The sequence below is a fragment of the Orcinus orca genome, chromosome 14 (assembly GCF_937001465.1).
Source record: "Orcinus orca chromosome 14, mOrcOrc1.1, whole genome shotgun sequence".
Taxonomy (NCBI): domain Eukaryota; kingdom Metazoa; phylum Chordata; class Mammalia; order Artiodactyla; family Delphinidae; genus Orcinus; species Orcinus orca.
In genome coordinates this window covers 64,764,409-64,791,445 of record NC_064572.1, presented here as the reverse complement: position 1 = coordinate 64,791,445, position 27,037 = coordinate 64,764,409, and the positions used below count along the sequence as shown (strand labels likewise).

The 27,037-nt window shown below is 44.1% G+C and overlaps 1 protein-coding gene across 1 annotated transcript in view; it reads left to right on the top strand.

Annotated features, from left to right (window-relative positions):
- Window positions 1–23,843, top strand: part of ARL3 (ADP ribosylation factor like GTPase 3) — a 32,342-nt gene extending 8,499 nt beyond the window's left edge. Inside the window, exons 3-6 of the mRNA XM_004268523.3 lie at window positions 2,657–2,773; window positions 12,336–12,386; window positions 13,966–14,151; window positions 23,564–23,843. Coding sequence (XP_004268571.1) covers window positions 2,657–2,773; window positions 12,336–12,386; window positions 13,966–14,151; window positions 23,564–23,611 — 402 coding nt within the window. The 3' untranslated portion in view covers window positions 23,612–23,843. The remainder of the gene's footprint in view (window positions 1–2,656; window positions 2,774–12,335; window positions 12,387–13,965; window positions 14,152–23,563) is intronic.
- The last annotated feature ends 3,194 nt before the right edge of the window (window positions 23,844–27,037 follow it).

The window sequence follows — 27,037 nt, the reverse complement described above, 5'->3', positions numbered from 1 at the left end:
TGGAGACAAGTCCTGCCTGGAAGAACTCTAGTGGGTTTCTTTAGGCCTCCTTCCCTGCAGGAAATCCTGAGAGAGCTTGACCTTTGGCCAGGCCTTTGGGTTTCCTAACTAGGGGCAGCCCTGTTGGTCTTACTTTTTAAGTGTTTGAGCGTTAGAGGTTTTAGCAAAACCAGAGTTATTTACCATTTTCTGTCACTGTCCTGTGATAAGAACTCGGTGTTGGGTTTGAATGGCTGTGCTGGTGTGTGTACTTCACGGCCAGCGAGTCTTACTGATTCGCAGCTCTTTGCAGAAAAGTCATTTCAACTGCTACCAAATGAGCAATTTTACAGCTTCTGAACAAATTTAATGTATGGCCTGAGGAGGAGCAAATTACAGTAGTCTAGCCTAGAAGGGCTGAAAACACATATTAGTGTGTCAGGATTTCTGCCAGAAAAAGAAGGGCTAGGGGTTTTTTTTCATATTAGTGAGAGGCTGTCTCTCTCAAGAGCACCACTAAAATGAGGACGTCCACACTGTGAGCAGGGAAATGAAATCCTAGTTATGGACCCAAAGCTCAATTCTAACTTTCAGGCTCTGTTTGTTATGTTATAGGTGACTCTGTTATTATGTCAAGGTTTCGTATTTAGTCTTTAAAAACACACCTTTATTGTGTTTTTGTTTTATATTAGAAAAAGTGATAGATGCTCATTGTAGTAAACTTAAAACATATAAATAAGTAAAATTGAGAAACTAGAAATCACCTATAATGCCCAGTCAGACATAACCACTGTTAACATTTGAGAATGTATCCTTTCAAGTTTTTTTCTTTGCCCATATATGGTGGGTATATTTAAAATAGAAAGTAAAAATGGCTCATACAGAGTATACTGTTTTGTATCATCTTTTCCACTTAATAACGTATCTTGAACATATTTCTACGTTGTTCTGTATGTAAATACTTATACAGTACACATCTCTAAATGTTTGCACCCATTCATTATTATTTCCGTAGAATAATTTCTTAGTAGATTTGTTGGGTATGGTGACTTACAGACTTTTAAGGCAGCTGACACATATGGTCAAATTCTAGGATTTACACTTATTTATTCCCTCATCCCAGAAAGGATTTGTTGTTGCTGGGTCTGACATTTACTACTGTAGTTAAGTGTAGAATTTTTAAACGCATAAAAGGGGTTTTGTGAATGAGTCAGAATGAAGTGCTCTTTTACAATAAGCTTAAGCCACTTCCCTTAGGAGTTCTAAAACTTCTAATTTATTCAGTCATTGGCATTTTAGAGGAGCAGTAGTAAGCATCATCCCCTGTTGTCCTCTAGTGACTGTCCTCAGTGGAAATTGGGTGGCAGTGTTCCCGTACTGTTGCCCTGTGCCTTCTCCTTCTGCGTGAGGCAGTAGTGCTGGGGAGCTGCCAGAAGAAGCAAATGTTCATGGAGGCATCCCCAGACCCACTTAACTCCAGCGATTCTAGATGAAATGTCACTTCTGTGGGAGCAGGCTGTTGATGGGATTTTTCAAATCCTTATTTCATTATGTCATTCTTTCAAGAAGATTTTTTTTAAATCTTGCTCATAAAATGCCTTCTCTTCGAACCCCAAAGGTCTTGTTAATTTGTTTCTCTGCACATGAACTCCCAGCTCACCCTTCTTCCTGCCCCTGATTGGCTTACCTTCCCCAAAGTTCCACCTTGAGTCACTGTCCTGAAAATGAACACTTTCTTTTCAAGTTCATCAGAGATACCTGTTAAAGAACAGTTTCAAATGCCCACTTGTTTGTTTTCATCACCACCTGTATGAGGGGTGCTACTCCAGTTTCAAACCAGCCTCCCGCTTCGTGTCCTGAGTTCAGGTCCTTCCTTTTCTTGATCAATGCATATGAGGCAATTTCTTTCATTTTGAGCTGCTCTTAAAGAATCCAGTCTTCCAGATTGTAGCTCTTGCCTCTTTTTTTTTTGCCTGCATTGGGTCTTCGTTGCTGCACGAGGGCCTTCTCTAGTTGCGGCGAGCGGGGCCTACTCTTTGTTGTGGTGCGTGGGCTTCTCATTGCAGTGGCTTCCCTTGTTGCGGAGCACAGGCTCAAGGCACGTGGGCTTCAGTAGTTGTGACTCGTGGGCTCTAGAGCACAGGCTCAGTAGTTGTGGCGAATGGGCTTAGTTGCTCTGCGGCATGTGGGATCTTCCCGGACCAGGGCTCGAACCCGTGTCCCCTGCATTGGCAGGCAGATTCTTAACCACTGCGCCACCAGGGAAGCCCCTTGCCTCTTTTTAAACTTAACATTTGTTCTGTTGTGTTGAGTCTGCAGATTCAGCTTTGTTTTCTTGTTAGTTACGTGTAATGTCCTGTTAAATTTCACCATGCTGAGGACTCATGGGATGGGTGGGGGTCTGTGTTGATTACCAGAGCTGTTCTCATAACAAGTCATCCTCAGCAGTTCCATGTATGTGTGCACTCAGCATGACATCATCAACACTGACCCCAACCTGAGTGACAGAAGCACGTGTAAATACATTTTTGTTCCCTATCAGAGCAAACTGTTTTCAGTATCATCTGTGTCACGTCTGGCAGAGTACCTCAGAATTAATAAATAACATAGCTGGTAAATGTAACTTTGTCAGAAATTGATCTCAAAGCCTAGTAAAACTTGATATTTTTTGTTTCAGGGTTTTAACATCAAAAGTGTACAATCACAAGGTTTTAAACTGAATGTATGGGACATTGGTGGACAGAGGAAAATCAGACCATACTGGAGGAATTATTTTGAAAACACTGATATTCTCGTAAGTACTCCTTCTGATGCATCAATTCATAATCTCTTCTCCCCTGTCTTACTAACATTTACACTATAATTGTCTTTCTTGTCAATAATTCCATTGCCGTAACATTGCTCTTCATCACTATGAATTTAGAGCTAGCAGACAGATTGTGGAGCTTTGTGTAATTTATATAAGATGTTTTTCTGTTGCTCAGTAACAATGTTGTGCCCACACCCACCTTGGCAAATAAAGTATTTATTAATTACCATAGTGATTTGAACAGCAGAAGAGAAGTCAGAAGATTGTGCCATTGACTCCATCAACCCAAGGAAATCAACGAATCAGGTATATCCCAAAGAGAGCAATCAAGATAGTGAAGGTCCTGGAAACCATGATGTATGAGGAATGGTTGAAAGACCTGACGATGTCCTTCCTGAAAGAGAAAATGCTTGGAACTGTCTCTAGTTGCTTCAGGACCTATCTTAAGTCTGAGAGATTGGCTTCATTGTGAATAGTTCTAGAGGACCAGGCAAGGAGCAATTTGGGGAGTATTAGGGTTTAACTCAGAATAAGGAAGAAGTTTCCTATAATCGTAACTGTCCAGAAGTAGAAGAAGCCGCCTCAGGCTTCTGGGATTCCTTCTGCACTGGGATTCCTGGCTCAGGCAGCATTCACGCAGGCAGAGGCTGAGACTTGAGCTCCCAGCTCACTGCCAAGTTCTCTAGGACTACTGTTTTAGGATTCTTGGAGATTTTACTCTCCAGGTGCATGATTTCTCCAATCCCTCAGCCTCTCAGCTCCTTCACCTCCCCTCCAGCGAGCTTGCCATCCGCCCCACCTCAGCCACTCACTCATGGTCGTACCGTAAAACCAGGACCTTTCATGAACTTGGATAGGAAAAAATGTTGCATAATATCTCCGTTAACCTCTAACTGAAAGTTTGAATTTACTTTAACTATGACCATAGACAGTAAGCTGCAAAAACACGTCGATATCTTCATTGCCAGTAGAACTCACCTTGCATCTCAGACAGCTTCCCTCTCTGCTGCTGCTTCCTAGGTGTCTCTTTCTACCTGCTCATTCCTATCAGCATGCACACATCCTGTAGTTGCTCTTGTTTAAAACAAAGAACTCTTGGCTTCCTGTACATCCTCCTCTAGATACTGTCCCATTCCTCAGCCTCTCTTTACAACTCCTTAAAAGAATTTTCTGTGTTCTCTGTCTTCACTTCCTCTCCCCGCAGGCACTCGGAACCCTCCATTCAGTCTCACCGAGAATCCACAGTGCCGAGTCCCATGTTCAGGTTTCATTACTCATCTCACTTGACCTGTCAGCACATTTAACAGAGTTGGTCGTCGTGCTGTCCTTGAAACATTGTCTTTCCTTGGCTTCCAGAATTCCATTCTATCTTGGTTTTCCTCCTGTCTCACTGGCTACTCCTCCTCAATCTCCATTGCTATTTTTTCTTATCTCCCAACCTCCAAATGTTGGAGTGCCCCAGAGTTCAGGCCTGTGCTTTTCTTCTCTAAGTCGCTGCTTAGATGACCTCATCCAATTTCAAGGCGTTAATCACCACCTACATGCCGGTGAATCCCAAACTGTTACCTCCAACCTGGAACTCAGTTTCATATACAGCCAGCTGCCTATTTGACACCTGAACACCAGTGGCTAGTAAGTCCCCTCAACCTCAACATGTCCAAAACCGAATTCCTATCTTCATCCACCCCTGCCCAAATCTTCTTCTCCAGTCTTCTCAGTAAATGACAGTCCCATTCATCCAGAAGCACTGGACTCATCCTGGGCTCCTTTTCACTCCCCACATCTTCTCCATCAGCCAATCCCGTCAATTCTACTTTCAAAATATTTCTAGAATCTGCCCACTTCTCTCCATCGCCACTGCTACCGTGCACTGATTTTTTTTAATTTATTTATTGTTTTTATTTATTTATTTGGCTGCATTGGGTCTTCATTGCTGCGCATGGGCTTTCTCTAGTTGCAGCGAGCGGGGGCTACACGGGCTTCTCATTGCGGTGGCTTCTCTTGTTGCAGAGCACAGACTCTAGGCGCACGGGCTTCAGTAGTTGTGGCATGCAGGCTCAGTGGTTGTGGTTTGCAGGCTCTAGAGCGCAGGCTCAGCAGTTGTGGCACACGGGCTTAGTTGCTCCACGGCATGTGGGATCTTCCCGGACCAGGGCTTGAACCCGTGTCCCCTGCATTGGCAGGTGGATTCTTAACCACTGCACCACGAGGGAAGCCCCCCATGCATTGATTATTGCAGTATCATTCTAACTAGCCTCCTAACTTCTGCCTTGCCTCCCTCAAGTCTCTCCTCAACGCTATAGCTATATTGATCCTGTTAAAACATAAGCTTCCCAGCTCAGAGTTAAAGCCAAGGTTCTTACAGTGGTCCACGAAGCCCCCTACCTTCTGACTCCTCTTCCAAGCCCTTCTCACCTGGTGCCAGCTACACTGGCCTCCTTGCCATTCCTGGAACACAGGCATGCTCCCACCTCCGGGCCTTTGTCATCACTATTTACAATGCTGGAATTCTTTTTTCTTAGATATTCTCATGGTGTAGTCCCTCACCTCAGACATACTTTTATTTATTACCTTTCTCCTCCACTGTAATGTAAGCTACATGAATACAGGAACTTTTCTTTTCTTTTTTTTTTTTTTTAACTGTTGTATCCCCAGTGCTTACAAAAGTACCAAATAAATGAAATGGATCATTGTTATAGATGGATTCCAACATTAGGTAGAATGTGGAGTTCTATAACTTCTAAATTTCCTTCCAACTCTAAGGTTCTATGATTCTGTATCATTGTGGTCAAGTCCAGAGGCTTATTAATTCTATGAACTGGGTGGAACATCTACTTCACAGAGGGTTGATGAGAAGTAGTGAATTTATTTATCATGATTCTTAAATGGGGAATAATACCAAAATATAAAATTGTACTATCATCAAATCAATAAACACATGTGAGATACCAAGATGGCCGTCACAAGGGCTCATAATGTTTCTGGCCCATGGTGAAGGTAAGTTCCCGTATGTTCCTTGTGCCAGGTTGAAGGTTTAAATGGATGAGAACAAAAAGATGAGACACATCCATCCATCCATTTATCCATCTATTCAACCAGTTATTCTTCCAAAATGTATTATATACCTTCTAGGAGAACAGAAGAGAAATGTTGGGAAAAAAGAAAAATTTTCCCTTTAATACAGAAATTTCTTCTATAATCTCAAATAATGTGTCTGGTTTTGAAATATAATTTTAGACATTTTCAAATTTATGTAGAGGTCAAAAAAATAGTGTAATGAAACCCTAGTTACCTACCCATCATCTGGCTTCCTTAATTTCAGCTTTAGCAATCTTGTTTCATCTCCCCTACCACTACTTTTTTTTTTTTTAAGTATTTTAAAGCAAATCCAAGCCATCATATTGTTTCACTCACGAATCCTTGAAATGTAGAGATGAGTCTCTAAATTGTATGAAACTACATGTTAGAAAAACTGAACATTAAAAGTCTTTCAAGGGCTTCCCTGGTGGCGCAGTGGTTGAGGGTCCGCCTGCCGATGCAGGGGACACGGGTTCATGCCCCGGTCCGGGAAGATCCCACATGCTGCGGAGCGGCTAGGCCCGTGAGCCATGGCCGCTGAGCCTGCGCGTCCGGAGCCTGTGCACCGCAACGAGAGAGGCCACAGCAGTGAGAGGCCCGTGTACCGCAAAAAAAAAAAAAAAAAAGTCTTTCAAATCCCAAAAATCAACAAGGAAAGTCCTGGAACTAATAAGTGATTACAGCAAATTTGCAGGCTATAAGGCTAATATACAAAACCTATAGAGTCAAGCCAAATCATTATGCTATATACCTTAAACAGTGCTGTATGTCAATTATATCACAATAAAACTGGGGGAAGAAAAGGCTATAGATTCTCCTTTACTTTTTGAGGCAAGAGTTGGGAAAAAGCAGGCAATTGAGAGAAATCACAGTTCTATCTGTTCATCTACTGGATTAGGTAGTTTGAAAGAAATGTCCAAATAAGGGCTATATAGGGACTTCCCTGGTGGTCCAGTGGGTAAGACTCCACACTTCCAATGCAGGGGGCCTAGGTTCAATCCCTGGTCAGTGAACTAGATCCCACATGCGTGCTGCAGCTAAGAGTTCGCATGCCACAACTAAGAAGTCCATATGCCGCAACTAAAAAAGATCCCGCATGCCACAATGAAGATCCCGAGTGCCACAACTAAGACCCAGCACAGCCACAATAAATAAATAAATAAATTCCTTTAAAAAGAGCTGTATATAAGGACATTAATGCCTTAAGGCTCCATGAGGAGGTCTCAGAAACTTTCTGGTCTACAGATCAGGGTAATTTTAAAACATAAGCTCTAACATCTTGAGGGTAGACTGCAAGGTAGTTGTAATATGACCCTGGATTCCACACTTCCCATTAGCTGAGAGCACCTAGGAATTATTGGACAATCCAGCAAAACTAAGTTCACAGTAACCCTAGAGGAGCTTTCTCCAGCTATATTATGCTGCCAGTATCAGACAATATTTTGGATTGAGTCAAACCTTTTGTCATTTTCCAATGCTATTTGAGATTAAACAAGTCTTGAGGAGCAGCTGAGTACCCAGGGTTAGATTCTAAGGCCTTGGGGCTTTTAGCCCTATCTGCCCGTTTTGTAGCAGCTTGGAGTGACAGTGGCGGATGCGTTACATTAGTTTGTCTGTACTTAATAGTCTTCCACTGTTGGTTGAAAAGACCTATTACACTAGACTCCACACTGCCTAGAAGAGCAGGGTTGAGGCTTGATGCATTTCGTTGCCTGGTTAATTCTTTCCAGTTCTCTCTGGAGTGCCAAAATACAGTCTTGCTTCAGAGCAGGTGTCGACAAACTGGTCCAGCCTGCCTCCTGTTATTGTGTCTCGTGAGCTAAGAATGGTTTTGACATTTTTAAATGGTTGAACAAAAAATCAAAAGAAGAATAAGATTTCATGACACATGAAAATTATATGAAATTCAAATTTCAGTGTCCATAAATAAAGTTCTGTTGGAACACAGCCACGTCCATTTGTTTATGTATTTTTTTATGGTTGCTTTTGCACTACAGCAGCAAAGTTCAATAGCTGTGAAAGAGATTGTATGGGCCACAAAACCTAAAATATTTACTACCTGACCCCTTACAGAAAAAGAGTGCCAACCCCCACTTTAAATTATATGTTTCTCTAGAGGTTTGAAAGAATCAGAGCAACTCCTAAAAGTGCAGTTATTCTCAGGGATGATGACACTGAGAACATGACTTCAGCTTTATTAATTTGGGGGAAGTGACTAAGAAATTAATCCTGAGATATGATAGAAGGGAGGGGATAGGATGTCTTCCATTTCTCTTGTGCCAGGAAATAACAGCCTTTTGATAGATAAAAACACATCATTTTTTTCAAGGTATATATTAATATTAATACCAAGCTCCACTTACTTTATCATTATTAGTTTTGTGTCTAAACACAACATAATTTAAGGTAATTTGCCATCATTTCCATATCCAAAGGACATCAAGTGAGATAGAGCTCAAACAACCGTCTCTTATATTATCTCCATAATGTCACTCACACTTGAGCATCAGTACCACTAGAGCACAAATAACTGAAAACAGGTCATCCAGAAAACTTATTTGTCAGTTTCACCCTCCTCTTAAGACTTTTGCTCAAGCTATCAATAAAAAGCCACACTTTTTAGTGTCATCTCTTCTGTCTCCGTCTACCCCTCTGGTGGAGAAATACTTAAGAGCAATAAAATGGCCAAAAGGTGGCAGCAGGAGGGAGGAGGACCAGAAGCAAGAGGAGAAACAAAGAGCCTTCATTCACATGGTGGATAATCAGTCTCCGGATAATCCAAAGTTGGCTGAACTTCCATCCAGAAAAAATCTTTCTCTCTAGGTCTTCCTCCCACAACCAAATAAAAATTTCCAAGCAGTTGCCAATGAAGGTGTGAATTGGCTCTGCTTAAAGCATCATTCTCATTCTGAGTGCCATGGATTATAAGTTTATTTTAGAATAGGTTTATGAAACTTAATTTTTGAAGATCCATAGTGTTTTAAGACCAGTCAAAAGCACTATATTTAACTTTCTTTAATACTTTCTGAGTATTTTTTATTTGATAATCTGTTTTTGGATTCTTTTTTTTGCTCAGTATTATGTAGCAACCTAAATGGGAAAAGAATTTGAAAACGAATAGATACATGTGTATGTATAACTGAATCACTTTGCTGTACACCTGAAACTAACACAACATTGTTAATCAACTATACTCCAATATAAAATAAAAAGTTACACCAAGGGGGGAAGGGGCGGGGGTGGGATGAATTGGGAGATTGGGATTGACATATATACACTATTGATACTATGTATAATATAGATACCTAATGAGAACCTACTCTGTAGCTCAGGGAACTCAGTGCTCTGTGGTGACCTAAATGGGAAGGAAATCCAAAAACAGAGGGGATATATGTATACGTATAGCTGATTCACTTTCCTGTACAGTAGAAACTAACACAACATTGTAAAGCAACTGTACGCCAATAAAAATTAATTTTAAAAAATTAAAGTTATAAAATGGTTTTTGCGTGACTAGATTAACACCTACGTTATTAACAAGAAAAAGAAAGGAAGAAAAAGAGGCTATCCTTATTCTTAGCTATTGACCGCAAGCAAACAGATACTTGCAGGAAGAAACTGGGCAGCGCTGGGGAGGGGGTAACCAGGAGAATCGTGTGCCACTATAGAAAAGCAGATCTGTGGGATCACCAGAGACTGGTTTGTGCTTAGGACTTCTTCACTTGGCCCTTTTAATAAATGGGGCAGTTGTTTTACAGCCTTCCTCCTGGAATTATTTTACAATAATTTTCAAATTCTATAAAAGTTATGTGAGAAAAATACTAAATGATAGGAAGAATTTATGTACAGTTTAGGAAAAGCCCCCTTTTGACTCTTTTAATGAAAACGTTCCTTGTGAAATTTAATGTCAAAGCAATAAGTAGCAAGTCATTTAGCAAGTAATTAAAGTAAAAGTTAAAACTTTCTTATTGACTTTCAGCCTCTGGATTCTTTGGTATTTCAATCATCATCTTTCTTGTCTACTATTAAAACTATCTTTCCATTCCTAATTATTCTCTCCCAACTGTTTATTTTTCATCATATCAAACACCAATTTCTTAACTGTATCTTTTTCTTTTCTTTTTATTTTTGGCTGCGCCACGCAGCTTATGGGATCCTAGTTCCCCGACCAGGGATTGAACCCGGCACCCGGCAGTGAAACCATTGGACTGCCAGGCAATTCCCATTAACTTTATCTTTAATTGTATTCTCAGCCTTGTCTCAGCCTCTTCTACATTTACCTTCTCACTCATACCCTTTGTTCTCAAGCACATTTTTTCCTGCTTTGTAATCTGAGCCCAGAATACCCTCCCAGGGGTCACCTGACCCTTCTCCCCTCCCTCACATCATCTCCCAGTCTTGCCTGAGTGAAGATCATCTTAATCCACTATAGACTACCAAATAGTTCTAATCCCGTCCTTTGTATTCAGGTTCACTCTTCCGTTGCATTCCTTCTTTCTACATCTGTGTTTATACTATGCCTGCTACTATATAATGTGAGACCCACCAGTGGAAAACTAAGCTACCACCATGTTCTGACTTATCAGACAGTATCGAATTTTGTGTCTCTGTGGTGTGCATTGAGTCAGAGTAATATTAACAATAACAATAATAAGGCCACAAAAAAATACTGAGACCAAACAATCCATCCTTTCTCCTATGATTCTCCATGAAGGAAACACAGGTGAAGTGGTCCCTGGTATAATATTTAGCACTAGTGACTCTAAATTTATTTATTTATTTATTTATTTTTGGCCGTGCTGCGTGGCATGCGGTATCTTAGTTCCTGACCAGGGATCGAACCTGTGCCCCCTGCCCCCTGCCCCGGGCCGAGGAAGCGCTGAGTCTTAACCACTGGACCTCCAGGGAAGTCCCAGCACTAGTGACTCTAAATGAGAGTGCATTAACTTAAGCAAAGGAATTTTAATTGTTGGGGTTTTTTTCCTTTCAAAAGAGAGCAAGTTTTCAGAGTAGAACAGAATTTTAAGGCACGTAAAGGTGGGAATTCAAGATTGTTTTTCATTGTTGTTTTTCAATGATATGTTCTTTTAAAAGAGCGTTTCCATTATACCATTAGTTTAGTAACAATTCTAATTTCTTTAAAGAAAGTTTGAAATTTTGATAATTTTTAAGATTAGCAACTGGGAGAACATTTAATACACTGATGATTTTTTTTTAATGACTACAAAATGATATCTCTGGTTTTCTTTTTTTTTTTTAATTTACTTATTTATTTTTGGCTGCATTGGGTATTCATTGCTCTACATGGGCTTTCTCTGGTTGCAGCGAGCTGGGGCCACTCTCCGTTGCGGTGTGTGGGCCTCTCATTGCGGTGGCTTCTCTTGTTGAGGAGCACAGGCTCTAGGCTCGCAGGCTTCAGTAGTTGTGGCACGTGGGCTCTAGAGCACAGGCTCAGTAGTTGTGGCGCACGGGCTTAGTTGCTCTGTAGCATGTGGGATCTTCCCAGACCAGGGCTCAAACCCATGTCCCCCGCACTGGCAGGCGGATTCTTAACCACTGTGCCACCAGGGAAGTCCTCAGATTTTCTTTTTAAATTAACATATGAAGAAGAATTAGAAGGGAACTTTCATAGGAAATGAAAATAATTAATGTGCTTGGGTTCTGGAACTATAGGCGATTATTCTTTCTTCTTTGGTCTTATCTAATTTCCCTTATCATTGTTATAGGATGTTATTTATACAATAAATACAATTCAGTGATGGGAAAGAAAGCTTGGGATTTGTAATTTACGGTAAATCTCAAAACTTCTCTTACTCTGGCAAAGCCTATGCCCCTGCTATTTCCAGTACTTGATCTTAACCTCCCAGCACCTGAAGACAGCATACAGTTAATACTGAAAATGGTACTTTCAGAATGATGATATTCAAGGTCTATAGGATTTGTAAATGCCTCAAAACACTATCCCTTCCTGACAATTTGGGACACAGTATAGCAGAGTGCTTAAGAGCAACTAGGGACTTTACTGTCAGGTATGCCTGAGTTTGAATCCCCATTTTGTCATGTACCAAACGTAACTTGGGTAAATTACTTAACTTCTTCGGGCTTATGTTTATTTATGTATAAAATGGGATAAAAATGAAATCTAACTCACGGAGTGATAACGAGGATTAATAGGGTAAATCTAGTAAGAATGTTCAGTGAATGCCTGTTAACTATATCTATTTTTATCCTGCTTGGCTCTCCTGACTTCCTACTTTGGAGTTTTGCTGGAGGTATTATTCTGGGCCTCTCCATTTAATTAATTAATTAGTTTATTTTGCATCCGTAGATAAGAATTACCACCTCAGTTTCAGGATGCTGTGCTAATGTGAAAATCTGCTGATTGGGAATCATCTGCTTCTTCCCTAGAAGTTGCCCTGTCTTTTTCCATATTTGCTTATTGAAGTAGCCTTCTTCTTTCACTTTACAGATATATGTAATTGACAGCGCAGACAGAAAAAGATTTGAAGAGACGGGTCAGGTAAAAAATTGTTCTGTTGAGATACTTCCCAAATAATTGGGTATTCATTAATCTACTTTGTAAATGTATAAGAGTGGGGGAAGTATTTTTGTTTAACCTGTGCAGTTTAAACAAAACAGTCATTCTGGCAAGCAGGCAAAATACCACTTGCCTAAAAAGAAATTAGTTGAGAATTCTTTAAACAATTTTTCGTTTAAAGCCTTTTAGTTTTAATCAAATTAAATAAATAAGGTATAAGCAAATGGAACTTACCACCATGCCCAAAAGCTCTTCCCAGGCCACATAGAAATGAACCTGAGGAACAATTCACTTATCATTTCTGTGTACATTTTTCAATACCAACTTAATTGATCCAAGGGTAACTTGGACAAATTAGAAGGTATGGGAAGAAATGTGCAAGCCAAGACTAAGCTGCTCTTCTTGCCAAGCGAAGAGATAGGTATACTTTGAACCCAAATATGACTTCAAATGCAGAGTGCATGTCAACATGATTACACAATGCAATCTGTGTATGCAATTTTAAATAGAGAAGCAGTGGGCATAGACCATTTTACCCAGACTGAGTGCACTGATAAGAAGTGAGTAGTATCGTGGACCTCTTTGGAGAAGCAGCTTTACATTTTATTGCAGAGTCCTTGGCCTGTGTCCTGAACTATTGCACGTGGCCTTCCAAAGGTAGCAGTCCCCATGTTTAAGTTCCTTTTCCCTGGAAATTAGTTTGAGAACTCTCCAGACTCCTGGAGACAGCCCCTCTCCCTTCTATACCTTGATGATTTCTAGACTTCACTCAAGTGAAGCAATGTTAAACATGAGTTTGGAAGTGAAGGGTGTCAGATGGAGATCTGCCTCTTGAACCATCCAGTTCTCTTTGACAGCCCAAGTGTCTTAAGTAGCTAAAATGTGGGTTGAGTGGGGAAGAGGTGGATCCTGGCATTTAGCTAAGTATATACCTTCTCCTGTACTTATTGCAGGCAGAATCAACATACAGTTTAGATCCCAACCAATAACCTAAAAATTAGAGACCTTGCCAGATGGACTAATGCAGTTACTTTAGGATGTGGGTTTAATGAAGTGTAATGCACATGCATGCATGTTTTGGAGACAGAGATTGATGAAACAGAATTATAGTCTCTAAAGCAACTGTCATTTTTAGTTCAAATTTTAAAATATATATGTATATGTACATATACATACATATATATGTATGCGTATCTATGCATTGAAAGTTACTTGCAGATAGTAACGTTTGGGTAAGTTTAAAATGTCTAACCACAAGTTGTGTTCTCCCTCGAACAGTATTTCTCAAAGTACGATTTATGAATCCCCTATAAAAGAACCACCTGGGGAACTTGTTAAAAATGCAAATCCCTGGACCCTGGCTTAGACTTTCCAAAGTCAGCATCTCTGGGGCAGGCCCAGGAATTTGCCAGGGGATTCTTCCACAAGCTTAAGTTTGAGAACCACTGCCCTTGAAAGTTGCTAGTTGATCAGCTTAACTTATTTATTTCTGATTAGAAATGCATGGTTAAATATCATAGATTTCATCCTCCCCTCCCCATATATTCCCACAATGATCCAGGAACTAGCTGAATTACTGGAAGAAGAAAAGCTAAGTTGTGTGCCCGTGCTCATCTTTGCTAATAAGCAGGATCTACTCACAGCAGCCCCTGCCTCTGAAATTGCAGAAGGACTGAACCTGCACACCATCCGCGACCGAGTCTGGCAGATCCAGTCTTGCTCAGCTCTCACGGGAGAGGGCGTTCAGGTGAGGTTACTGGAGGGCTCGGTCACCTGGCAACACGGCAGCCAGCCGAGGTAGCCTGTCTCATTGGTTGGGCGGATCTAGATAGAAAAAGATATGAAACAAATAGCCTTTGATGGGCAGATGAACCATTCCAGGATGTGAAAGGCCTGGAGGAGTTCGATTCTTTTCTACTTAGCAACCAATCCGATATCATTAACTGTTCCAAGAAAGCCACAGATAAACCACCCCCCCGACGAGTGACAAGCTACCCCACTGGGGAGGAGGTTCGGAATGGAAGAATTCAAAAATGCTTTCCGACTCTAGGGTTCTTTGGTGATTGGGTTGGGGGTTTTGTGTTGCGTCTTGTATTACGGATGCTAAATACTTGTACTCCCAAGGTAACAGAGCCATCAACAACACACTAGTTATCCTGGAAGTGTTTTGTCTTTTCTGTTGGCTGTCTCCACTGCTGTCAGGGTTGGGGCCTGTTTCATGCTACTTCAGGTTTGTTTCCCATGGAGAAGCTTCTGCCGACCGAAAGCCTTAGGCTTTACACTGAGGAACTGTGTACTGAAGAGCAGCTCCCCCTCATTTGATCTTAATTTAGGGCAGAAAACGATTGTAATCCAGACACCTGAAAGGCTCAAAGAATGATCAAGAGTTTCAGCTCTGATGTTTCCTACCAAGCAGCCTCAAACCTGTTGACCCTTGGGGTCAGCCCCCTAGGACCACTTCTTGATTCTGAAGCCCCCAGCGTGCTCTACACGCCTCATTTTCAACATCTGGTGTACCTGCCAGGGAGGTGACCCAGTGCTGTGAGAACCAGACAGCACTGCTCTAGGATGCTTTGGGGGATCAACAGCATCTAGAGAAATGGCATCTCCCCTCATTGCCGTAGGACATGTGTCTCTGGTGGCACGACCAGTTTGCTTTTCTGTGAACTTGGTGTGTTGGGGGATGAGCCCGAGATTTGATTCTCCATCATTGTCCGGCAGCCTCTTTCCATTTCCCTTCTAATACTCTTCTCCCCCTCTCTCAGACATTTGATACTGATTTGTCTTAAAACTGCCTGACCACTTTTATCTCAAGCAAATAATCACTTCCTAGAATTATCTCACCTGTTCCAACTGTTTGCTGCCTGGTTTTTCCCTCTTTGTCACACAGAGAGCCAGGGCCCCTTCTGTGCTTGGCCTCTGATCTGAGGGCAGACCAGTCAGCACGGAACAAGCGCCCCTGCTCCAGACTCCTTGACACCTGCCCCTCAGAAGCTCTTGGTGCGCGTGTGTGTGTCGTGCAGGCTCCCAAGTAGCCGTAGATTACCTCGGCTGTGTCCCCAGAAGGGAAGCTGGGGCCCTGCGAGTCTCTGTGAGCTGTAGGTCTACGGAGGGGGCAGGTGTTAAGTCTCATCTGTTTCCTTTTTTCTTTCCTAGAATGTGGTTATAAAGCAATATATTCTCATTTTAATCATATCAAAATAATACATAAAATTAAAAACTAAAAAGTTCTTTCATTTCCTCTAATCCCACTCAAGAATGAAACTAACTACCGTTAATAGTTTTATTCTTCTCAGGTCTCCTCTATAAAATTGCAATCACTTATGTGATTATGTATATCTTATCAGGTTTTGAATTAACTGGGCGATTTTCAGCTGGTCCAACAAGTATGTTACAACCCAGAATGTTTTTGAGTAGGTAAACGCTGATCATTTTATTTAGCTTCTCACTTTTAAACAAAAATCAAGTTCTGCCTAAGGTATTTCCCTCAGTTGTGCCAAAGATGGTACTCACGGGGCCTCAGGTTATTTTGGTGAGGCTGAGGCCCAGGAAAAGAGAGTAGCTTTCTTGTGTTTGTACAACCCACTTCAGCAAGAGGACTCTGCCTCTCTAAATGGTTTAGAACCCAAATATAGAAAATAGAGAACATCTTGAGTTTGGGGACTCTAAAGATGGGGCCTTAAGAAAATAAATGCAGGGACTTCCCTGGCGGTCCAGTGGTTGGGACTCTGCGCTTCCAGTGCAAGCGGTGCTGGTTCAATCCCTGATCAGGGAACTAGGGTCCCACAAGCCACGTGGCACAGCCAAAAGATTAAAAAAAAAAAAAGCAAATTAAATCATTAAAAAAATAAAATAAAATAAATGCATTCTGTATGCATACGCCTAAGAAGGTAGGAATTGACAGCTCTATCATCTTTTTTCACTCGTGGCCAGAGTGTCAAAAGGAAGAAAAAGCAAAGCTGGAATTAACAGTGAGGCTCTTGTTTCTTCAGCCAGCCTTAGGGACATAAAAAGGAGGGACTAGGGTCATCTCTTTAGAGGAATGGCATTCAAGTCAAGGGTGCTTCCTCAGAGGAGCGTGGAGTTGGGAGGGAGCTCTGGTCACTGTCTTTCCAGTCCCCACCCCTCCCGCTCGGCCAGGCAGAGATGACAAGGACAGACTCCTTGTTGCCAGCTGTTGAGCTGCCATAGAAATGAAGTTCCCTTTAAATCACAGGATCTTTGGGCCAAAAAAAGAGGCTGTGAGCTACCAGACAGACAGAGGGTGGGGGCAGGCAGGAATCAAGTGAGACAGTCCTGTATGGTTTGATCTTGTTAGAAAGTTCTTCCCAGATCAGGGACCTCAGCAACCAGGTTCACAGGAAATGATATCATGAGAGATCCAGTAAAGAAATGTGAACAAGAAAAATCATGGTTTTGTATGGAGAAGAAATAGTTTGAAGGTCACTTAATTAGTTTAGTAGATAGTACCATGGTGTATAGAATTGGGTAGTTAAGACTGGGATTTCAAGGTTAATGAGATTAGATTATGGTTAATAGAATGATATAAATTTAGAGAATTTAGCCATTATTTGAAACGGGTTATTTAATAAAAATGTTAATTAAGAAGGGAGTCTGCTGTCTGTTGTCCTTTAATGGTAACCTTTGAGGACTGGAGAAAGGTCGTGGAAACACTTTTCATTGTGAGGCACTGATTGACCATGTCCCTCTCAGGTAATACCTTTGACCTAAGCTCTTGCCCACTCCGCCAGTTTCTTGGTTTTCATTTTAAAAAGAGTCACTTAGGTGGAATTCTTTCCCTGCATTGCTTAGTTCAGGAGCAGGCCTTTTAAAGATTCTTGTTAATTAAGGCTTTAACTATTCTTAAAAATGAAAGACTTCACTAGAAAAATGTCACTTTCAGAGATTCTGTGTAAAAATTTCCTGAAATTCCCTAAATTCCTATTTCATCCTCCCATTCCACCCTCCCCACCCACTACCCGCTGAAAGCTGGTCAGTAATGGGCAGAGCTGCTAAAATGATCAGATGTGAAGTGGGTCAAGTATCTGGCACCACAGCCCTAATGACCCTGAAAGAAAACGTACAAAGGTTAAAAAAAAAGACCTGGAATTTCTGTTACTGTTTCAGATGTTTACAAACAGTGTCTCTATTTACATTGTGTTTAATCAAAATGCATTTGAGAGACATGTCCTCTACTGATAAATAACCATCCAGTGGGTGAGTCAAAGGAAGAGATCCACTAGGTGGGGAGCTATGCCCTCTGGAGTAGTCGGACAGGGAGATCACTTCTCCTTAGCCAAGTAGCTTAAACATATTATTTGACATTATGGAAGTTAGTGATTCCTGGGGTGGATTTCACGTTCTTGTTCTACCTGATATTCTGATGGCAAATACATGCAGTCTTTACAAGGACAGGCAATCCCTTGCTCTGGGTGTGGAAATCGGCTTTCGAGGGCTTCAAAAGAGTTTGGAACAGGTCTTTCTTTGCCTGACTAATGGCGATGAGGAGGCAGCCCATCATGTTATTAAAGCAAGTTTTCATGGGAAACTATCAAGAGCAGAGCATAGGTAAACGGCACTAAAAGCTGAAGGAGAACATCAATCGTGGAAACTCTGGGCTATGGAGAGCCCCATAGTCCAGAGGAGTGATCAGAGGAGACCCAGTTATGTCAAGTAGATGAAGGCAGAAAGAGGAGAAACTGAACAATGTTTGGGAGGGAAAACCTGCAGCCCCTGCAGGCAGACTGCCTTGCAGACATGGAGCGGCCTCCCTCTGCACCCTGGGGCTAGGCCAGGGTTGCTAGGGCCTCTCCTAGTGCATAACATCTAGCCTGGGACTCTTCTCTTCTTTTCCCTGGGTGTCTGGAAAATAGTGAACAAAGATCTGGCTTAGAGCCAGAGAAAGATAGAGAGAAATCAATCCCTCTTCCACCTGCAGACCTGAATGTGAACCCCAAACCACAGCTTTCCTTGGCTGTTGTAGTTTCAGGTGCTTGAAGACATTTCCTCCCTAGAACTTTGTGTGTGTGTGTGTGTGTTTAATTAAAATTATACTGCATTGGAATTTCCTTTCAAAGCAGAGATCAGCAGTTTCAACCTGGTCTCTAACCTTAGTCATAACAGAGACATGCCTACACCAGTAGCTTTGAGCTAGCAGAAGATTCTCCTGGGTATTGCTCTCCATGCCCCCACCTCATGCTCATCCCTTCTTTTCACATCGCTTCCACATTCCTTGTCTTCCTTCACCAAGCAGGAGCCATGATCCGGCTCACAGAGGTCTCACCTACACAGAAGGGGCCTCTAGCAGTCTGAGCCCTGACGTGTGAGCTGTCCTTCAGAGCGCCTTGCAGGTGAACTGTAAACATTCACTAGCCCAGGTTCTTGTTTTTGTTTCTTTTTCCTTGATCCAGGGGACCTTTCCCTTAATATGCCAACAGAATTTCAATATATTTTTTAAATGACATTTACAACTTCTTTCTAGGCCTGAATCAGTCATTTTCAACTCCCAGTGTGTATGGGACTGCTTATCTGCAAGTCAGACCTCAGGTTTATTTTTAAATTTTCAGATCTCTCTGTAGACTAAGGAAGCAAGCTTGGGACATGCGATTCTGCTGCCTCTCTGGTGCAGTGCCCTTTGTCACCAGAAAAAGTATTAATAGCAAGCAATATTTTATGTATGCTGCTTCCAGCTGCTCCTTGACCCTGGGGGCCCAGTGGCACAATGGGATAGGCTGCATTGCTCAGCAAGGGTCTGAGCTCCGTCGTCTTAAAGCAATTACTGATGTGACCGTGTAGTCCTCATGGCATTAAAAACCAGGCCCACCCAACCATGGCTGCCACTGCTCAGTTCCAACCATCAAGCAGTGATGGATGCATTGCAGAGAGATCAAATTAAGAGAAGTGCAGTGAGCTGGATGGACCTAGAGTCTGTCGTACAGAGTGAAGTAAGTCAGAAATAGAAAAACAAATACCGTATGCTAACATATATATATGGAATCTAAAAAAAAAAAAACTGTTCTGAAGGACCTAGGGGCAGGACAGGAATAAAGACACAGATGTAGAGAATGGACTTGAGGACGCGGGGAGGGATAAGGGTAAGCTGGGACGAAGTGAGAGAGTGGCATTGACATATATACACTACCAAATGTAAAATACATAGCTACTGGGAAGCAGCCACATAGCACAGGGAGATCAGCTCGTGCTTTGTGACCACCTAGAGGGGCGGGATAGGGAGAGAGGGAGGGAGTCGCAAGAGGGAGGGCATATGGGGATATATGTATACATATAGCTGATTCACTTTGTTATAAAGCAGAAACTGACACACCACTGTAAAGCAATTATACTCCAGTAAAGATGTTAAAAAAAGAAAGAGGAGTGCAGTCGGAGACCACTCTTCCCATAGAAAGGGCATCATGCCTTTAATCCCGAAACAGAGAGATCTGTGATCAGTAGGTTTTCACCCATATGGTTAGGGGCCGTCTTATATTTTTCCCAGCAGTTAGTAGGGAATAATATCATGACATGGTAAAATGTATTTCCTCTCCCGAAGGCCAAACAAAGCTCAGTATTTGAGGTTCAGTGTCTCTCCTTAGTCTCTGGTATTGAATTGAAGCTAATCAATTCAAATTCAGTTTCAGCGAGGTTGGCCAGGGGAGGTGCGGTGGAGGACGAAAGGGAGGACTACTTATGCCATAAGGTTGTCAGCACAACCTGACAAACTTATGGCATAAGTAGTGAGGAAGCGTGAGGAAGATCCAGTACGCAGAAATTTGGTCAAACCAGTTTTTGACAATAAAGGTTCAACCATTAAACGAACCTATGAGTTCATTTCCTTCTTTGGAGGCAGAGCAGTAACCTAGTTCAAGTAAATGATCACCTTTTCTCAGTCATCTGTTTTTTTTTGGGGGGGGGGTTAATTTATTTATTTATTTTTGGCTGCGTTGGGTCTTCGTTACTGCGCGCAGGCTTTCTCTAGTTGCGGCGAGCAGGGTCTACTCTTGGTTGTGGTGCGCAGGCTTCACTGCAGTGGCTTCTCTTGTTGCGGAGCACAGGCTCTAGGTGTGCGGGCTTCAGTAGTTGTGACTCGTGGGCTCTAGAGCACAGGCTCAGTAGTTGTGGCGAATGGGCTTAGTTGCTCTGCGGCATGTGGGATCTTCCCGGACCAGGGCTCGAACCCGTGTCCCCTACATTGGCAGGCGGATTCTTAACCACTGCGCCACCACGGAAGCCCCAGTCATCTGTTTTTAAAAAATCAAAGCCTTTTCAGATTAAGGCCAGAGTGCCGTGGCTGCTGATTTAAGCATGAGAAGCAGAAGGGTCCTCCTCTTGCAATGATGTCGTCTCTAAAGAGAGAGATCCTGCTGGAGGTGGCAGGCTTGCGGAGAGTTAATACATGGGGAGCGAGGTAAACACATAGGATTCCACACGCGCCGATACCTGGCAGCCCGGGAATCCTGAGAGCTGAGTGGCCAGAAACAGCCTCTGGCACCTTCAGAGCTGCAGCAAAGCCACGCAGGGTGCTTGGGTAGGGCTGTTCTGTCTCATGCCCCTGTATTCAGCTGGAAGTCATAACGAAGAAAAAACTGGAATTGCTTCCTCTGCCAACTTGAGCCCCAGCTTCTCTCTAAGCCTGAGGCAGAGCTCCTCCCCGAGCAGTTGCCCGTGGTCATTGAGAAATGGTCATCAAGAGCAGATGCCGGGGCTAGATTGCCTGGGTTCACAGCCTGCCTCTGCCACGCACTCTTCTGTGCCCCCATTTCCTCATCCATGAGTACCTACTTCACAGTGTTGTTACAAGGATTAATTTAAAAGATATAAATTAAGTGTGTGGCCACCACCATGCTAAATTCTGTAAACACCACCTCAAGCCAGCCTGGCATGGACCCTTCCCTCAGGAGTCTTTCCTTGCCAGTGGGCACCCTGGCACAGCTTGTGCCTGATTTTTATTGAAGAGCTATCATCGTCATTGACTGTTGCCTCCCCAACACCGCCACCTCCAGCTCAGGTTCTCCTTTAGGTAATGACAGGAAAGGCACAATCCCCAGCCTCCAGACACCAGATCAGGGTGGCCTTCCCGAGCCAGAGCAGCTTAAGTCTCCTAGGCTTCCCACACTCGGGGTTGCAGGCGCAGCTGCAAAGCCCCGGGGCCATCGGGTCAGCTGGTGGGGCCCGACCTCTGAGCGCCCTCTGCTGGCAGGACTGTGGCTGGAAGGGTTTTGTCACCGCGGGCCCTCACATACATCTGGAGGACACTGCCCCTCGGCAGGGCTCCCCCATTTAAATTCCCTCTGCCTCCATAACAGATACCCAGGAGAAAACTGCCCCTCACCCTCCATGTTCTGCTTTGGGTTCCTGCAGCTGAGTAAATATTTTTCCTATCTCTTTGAGTGCGTTCATGTTGAGTTACATGCAGTAAAAGAAACCCACCCCCCTCTATAATCAGCCATAAAACAAGAGGGAAAATGGTATTCGTATAGTGTGGGAACACTGTTCTTGATTTCTCTGAGAAGATGATTTGATAAAACGTTGCAAGTCTCTACAGAGGAGGAAATATTGAGGTACGCACCTTTGATGGTGTTTGTGCGGGTTCCTGAAAATGGAAAGTGCTACGTAAGTGCTGAGCTATTCAGCTTCGAATGCAAAGGGAAGATGCTTATCTTATTCATCCCTCTTTTATTTGTAAAATCTTTTTTGTCTCCTGGCAGGTGATCTTTTTTTTTTTTTTCCTGGAAACCAATTAGCTCCTAAAATTAAACATGCTTCTCTTTAAATTATTCCTTTTCATAAAATGGTCTTAAAATTGGCCTCAGCTTTTCAGAGTAAGTAGCTGACCCAGTTGTAATCGGAGATGCATTCGGAGTCCACCTTCTCCCACCTCGGCAATCCCCCACCCTCATCCCCACTGCTGCCAGGTGCTGTCCACCTTTGTGCCTTCAGCTGTGGCCAGCCTCTTCTTGGCACATGCCCTAAGGTATGCTCTGGGACAGCCATCAGATTATCTGATTCTCCCACCCAAGTGCTCTGATGGCAACTGGCGGAGTTTTAATCACTGTAAATTCAGGTTATGGTCAGATTAGCCAGGAGATAGGATGCCTGCTGGTTGTTTTGAAGTGATGTATTGTTTATGGGATTAATGCTCCTAATGGCCAAGGGTGTCAGCTGATGTTTATTACTTTAAGCTGTCTCAGCTGTTCAGGTTCAACAGCTAGCTCCCTGGTCATAGGAAATGCGGGGCTCTGAATGTCATGTATGCCCTGAGATGTGCACGTGTGACACATGCAGGGGAAAGGGGTGCGGTGCGTTGCAGGAGCCTCATTTGATTTTGTTCTGGGCTTCTGAGACCTCTGCACACCCCTGGGGGTCAGAGAGACTCTGGGGAAAGGGTGAGCATTCAGGGATGGCTGCAAAGGGCGTTGAGAAATAGGTCATCTCTGGCGGGCCTGGCATCCACGAGATATCATGCCACCTGCCAAGTGGCTGTAGGTATTGTGTGGTTTTTACCTCTGTCCTCCAGCCTTCTAAGAGAGGACACTTTCAAGGTCGCTGTGCATTTAAGGGAACCTTCTCCCCAGTCCCTCTGCTTGGTAGCGGCAAGAACCAGGCCAGGCCCCTTTAAACCTTCCCTGGTGCTGCGCGAAGAGAAATAAATGCACATTGCCCCAGTGTGTGTCTAGTAACATGCACTGCAGTTGGTTTGTTTTTCCAAAAAGAAATTTAATTTAGCGCAAGTGTACACTGCCACACTGTAAACACACCGGGCACCAGAAAGGTGGCTTATTGAATTTAAGGCCCTAGCAAAGGTCAGCTTTTAGAAAAAGCCAAAAATGGCTGGAATCTGTCCTGATAGCTCCTCAATCAGGCCTTGGATCCAGGCAGATGTGTTTATTTTTTCAGAGGGAGTTCCTGAGGACCCATCTCAAGTTCGGGCTCTGGACATTCCCCCTCCCTTCTCCCTCCTGTGCTCTCAGAGGCCTCCCTCCTCCTCCCCAGGAGGTCACTGTCCCTGGTCACCCAGGTGGGCCCCTGGGGAAGGCAAGCTCCCTTGAGCTGGTGGTTGAGGAGGGAGGACCCAGGACCCTCGCCCTCTCCCCTCTGGGGCTGCAGTGTGTGGTGCCTTTCTTACAACTAACGCTGCCTCTCTCTGACCATTTCCCTCAAAGGACGGCATGAACTGGGTCTGCAAAAACGTCAATGCAAAGAAGAAATAAAATCTTGACGCATGGAGACGCAGGAGCTGTGGGAGCTGAATTCTGTCCTGAAAAACACTAATTTGCTGCTTTCTGACCAAATGTTTTTCCATCTGTGTACAGCTACAGCTGTGTGAAGAGAGGGAACAACACAGTTTAAAAAGAATCCCCATTCCAGCAGTAGTTTTAACATGATCTCTGAGGTTCAGTATCATTTTTCAAATAAAGGAATTATATTATTTCCTCTGCATAATTGAAATAGTATTAAATGTCTCAAAGCACATGATTAGAAAATGAGATCTTTTAAATGAGCAAGAGATTGCATTGCAGTTTAGGCAATTCCAGTGGGCTTTTTTCTTTCCAAAAAAAGGGGGGGGGGTGCTGGGGAGAGGAAGAGGAAGAAGCAGCTTAGGCTGCGGTCATTCATTTCCTGACCTGTCCTTACATTCCCCCATGGTGTTGAAACCAAGACAGTGTTTGATGGTGCTGGTCAGTGATTTTTACCATCATCCACTGAGCCAGGGTTGCAGCCTGTCTGGGTGGGGAGCTGCTGGGCTTGGGGGGGTGAAGCGTGAATAGCAGATGATTAAACCATCTTGTCATGCAGGTAGGAGACTGTATGTAATCCTCACCCTTTGGAAAGGAAAAAAAAGCCTTTCTTGCAAACAACGCACCACAGAAACATACCCCGTCCCCAGCCCCCAACCAGCTACACAGGGAATCAGAGTCTTACGACTTTTGACTGTAATGACATCTGGAATGTAAGGAGAGGTGGGAGGTTTAATTCCAGAAAAATTACAAGGTCCTTAAAAAGCCCTCACATGGAGGGCTCAGGCTAGCGTAAACAGGCTTTCTCCAGTTCAGTGGAGCAGTGAGCAGCCGACTCTGAAATTAGCTGGCTTCTCCACGGCTGTCCTATAGAAGGGATTTCTAAAGCGCAAAGAATTCTGTGTTTAAATGATCACAATAGGCTGCTGCTATCAGATTTTAAAAATAAATGCAGCTTTACCGTGAACCTGCTCCACTGAGAAAAGCCAGGCAGATCGATTTTTAGAAGCGATCGATTTTTACAGTGCTGGCAACTTGGTGGTGTGGGCTGCTCGAGGGGGACAGGGCTTGTTGCTGGGAAGAGCGTGGGTGTGTATGGTCGCAGGGGCCGTGCCCGGGGAAGCCAGAGTCACCCCAGCTTCTGGTCCCCTCTGCCTCTCTCCAGCAAAATGTGTCCTCTGGTGACTGATTGGAGAGGAATGGTGGGAGACTTCTCCTGCCCCGTGTTGCAAAAAGAGCTCGCTTCCCTGAGCCTTAAGAGATCCCCGGCTTCAAGCAAGGGAAAGCAGGCCAGCGCATCCCTGGCTCCTGAACTGAACTATGTCCTGATGCCTGAGCAGTGGGGTTCTCAGAGACTGAATAAGAGACTGTCAAGTGGCTGGTGGGTCCCAGGAGGGCAGCTACTTTTACCTCCCAGGAGGTGGCCCTTCCCGAACCCACCAAGGCACGTGAGCAAACTGAAGGGGTCACTCCAGCCCCTGGCCCTCAGTACCCAGCCTTTCTGGACCAAGTTGTGCCGGTGAGGCTGAAGCATGGTCCGCTTCAAAGGTGGTCTGGGGTGAAAGTCATTAACAAGGCCAGACATGAAAAGGTGCCCTGGGTTGCAAGTACTTATAGGGACAGACCTGTAAGTACTTGCAAAACAAAAGAAGGTGAGGGTTTTTAAACCACTGTGAGCTAGTTGCCCCCTGCAGCCTCCCCCGGCTTGTCTGTCTTAGCCAGACGCCTCTCGCCCTTTGAACAGAGGCAAAACAGAATGATAAGAAACCAGAAATCCCCCTTCTATCCGGCTGCAAATGTGGCTCTAGCACTTGAAAATATTTTTTCCCCTCCAAATAGTGCATCAGGGATGTTATCTGAGGGGCAAAATGCCTGCCTTGAGGTCTGTGATTGGGGAACACTGAGATGTGGAACTTGGACTCTGGCAGTGGATGGTCTGTGAAATATCTTTGTTCTTTTACTACCAACTTAGGGAACTGTTTGAAAGGGCCCCCCAGGGCCTCAGCCAGCAGGCAGAAGCCACTGCCTTCCTCTGATAACAGCCTCTGTGAATGTTCAGATTTGCTTTTCAGCTAAAGACACAGAGACATTGTGGATGTCACACGCTTTCATCTTCCCTTTCAGCCCTACTGAACCCTACCGGGGCTCGCAGGGTAGATGAGAGGAGCCTGAAAAATGCAGAGTTTGAAAGCTCCCATTTGTAAAAACAAAATGCTTCTAAAGACTCCTTTCCTCTCCCCAGCCACCGCCCCCCCGCACTTGGAGGACAGAATTGGAAGCTAGAAAGGGGACTCCCGGTCTCCCATCCTCCCACTCCCAGTGAGTCTTAGTGGTGAGACTTGCTCTGGGCACGACTGCATCTGAATGTGCCGGGAAGAGGGTTGGGGGCCAGAGGGCGGGCAAGGCCTGGGACAGGGGCCCCAGGGTGTGTGCTCAGACCAGTTGTGGGAAAAACTCCTTCCCGTCCCCTCCTCCCGACTTCCCCCGTGCGGCTCCTTCTGGCTGGCTTCCCCGTGCCCAGGGCAGCACACCCTTTCCCCTTCACTCTCCCTTGGTTACTATGGAAACAAGGGTGTCATTGATGTGGGCTGAGCTGGGGAACATGTCGGCGCACAGCTGAGAGTCAGCGATTATGCCGGCGGGTAGAAATGTACCAGGGTTAAGGTCCGCAGCTCCCAAACTGCGGGAAGGACGCCGTCCTGCCCCCTCCCTCCCTCCCTCTCGCTTCTCCCTCTCCTGGCTTTTGACGAATTCCTTTATTCCCTTCCGGGCTAAAGCAATGGCTATTTTTGCGCCACTCTATGCCCCACCCTCGCTGTCGGCCGCGCCTTATCCGGCCTGGCCTGGAGGGTGACACCATGTCACCCTCGCCAGGACTCGTCCCTTGATTCCCGTCAGAGTTTGCTTTGATTTCTCTTTCCTTCTCAGGGGCCAGTTCTTACTTCCTTTTATTTTTAGCTCTGCACTCCATGTGGTTTCAGGGTTCAGTCTGCTCATCGAAAAGTACTTTTTTTTTATAGTCTCTTTTGAAAATGATAGTCAAAGGAAGGGACGTGGTATTTGGTCATGTGGAAAATTCAATGTATAATTTAGACGTCTGTCAAAAATCCGACAAATAAAATTTAGCTGAAACCAAGGCAGCCTGGAAAGTGTCGTGTCCTTTGCTGGAGAGGGGAGAGGGCCTGCGGTGTGCTTGTCCTTTCAGAGGTTAGCATCCCTCAAGGTGCTTTCTTCAGAAGGATGTAACATTAACACCGCTACCAGCGATAAAAATAACCCTTTATTAAGCCCCTCCTACATACCAGACCTCTCATCTACATCATGGGGCAGTATTAGTCCCACCTCACAGTTAAGCAAACTGAGGCACGGGCCTGGGTTAAGGAATTCACCTGCTATCAC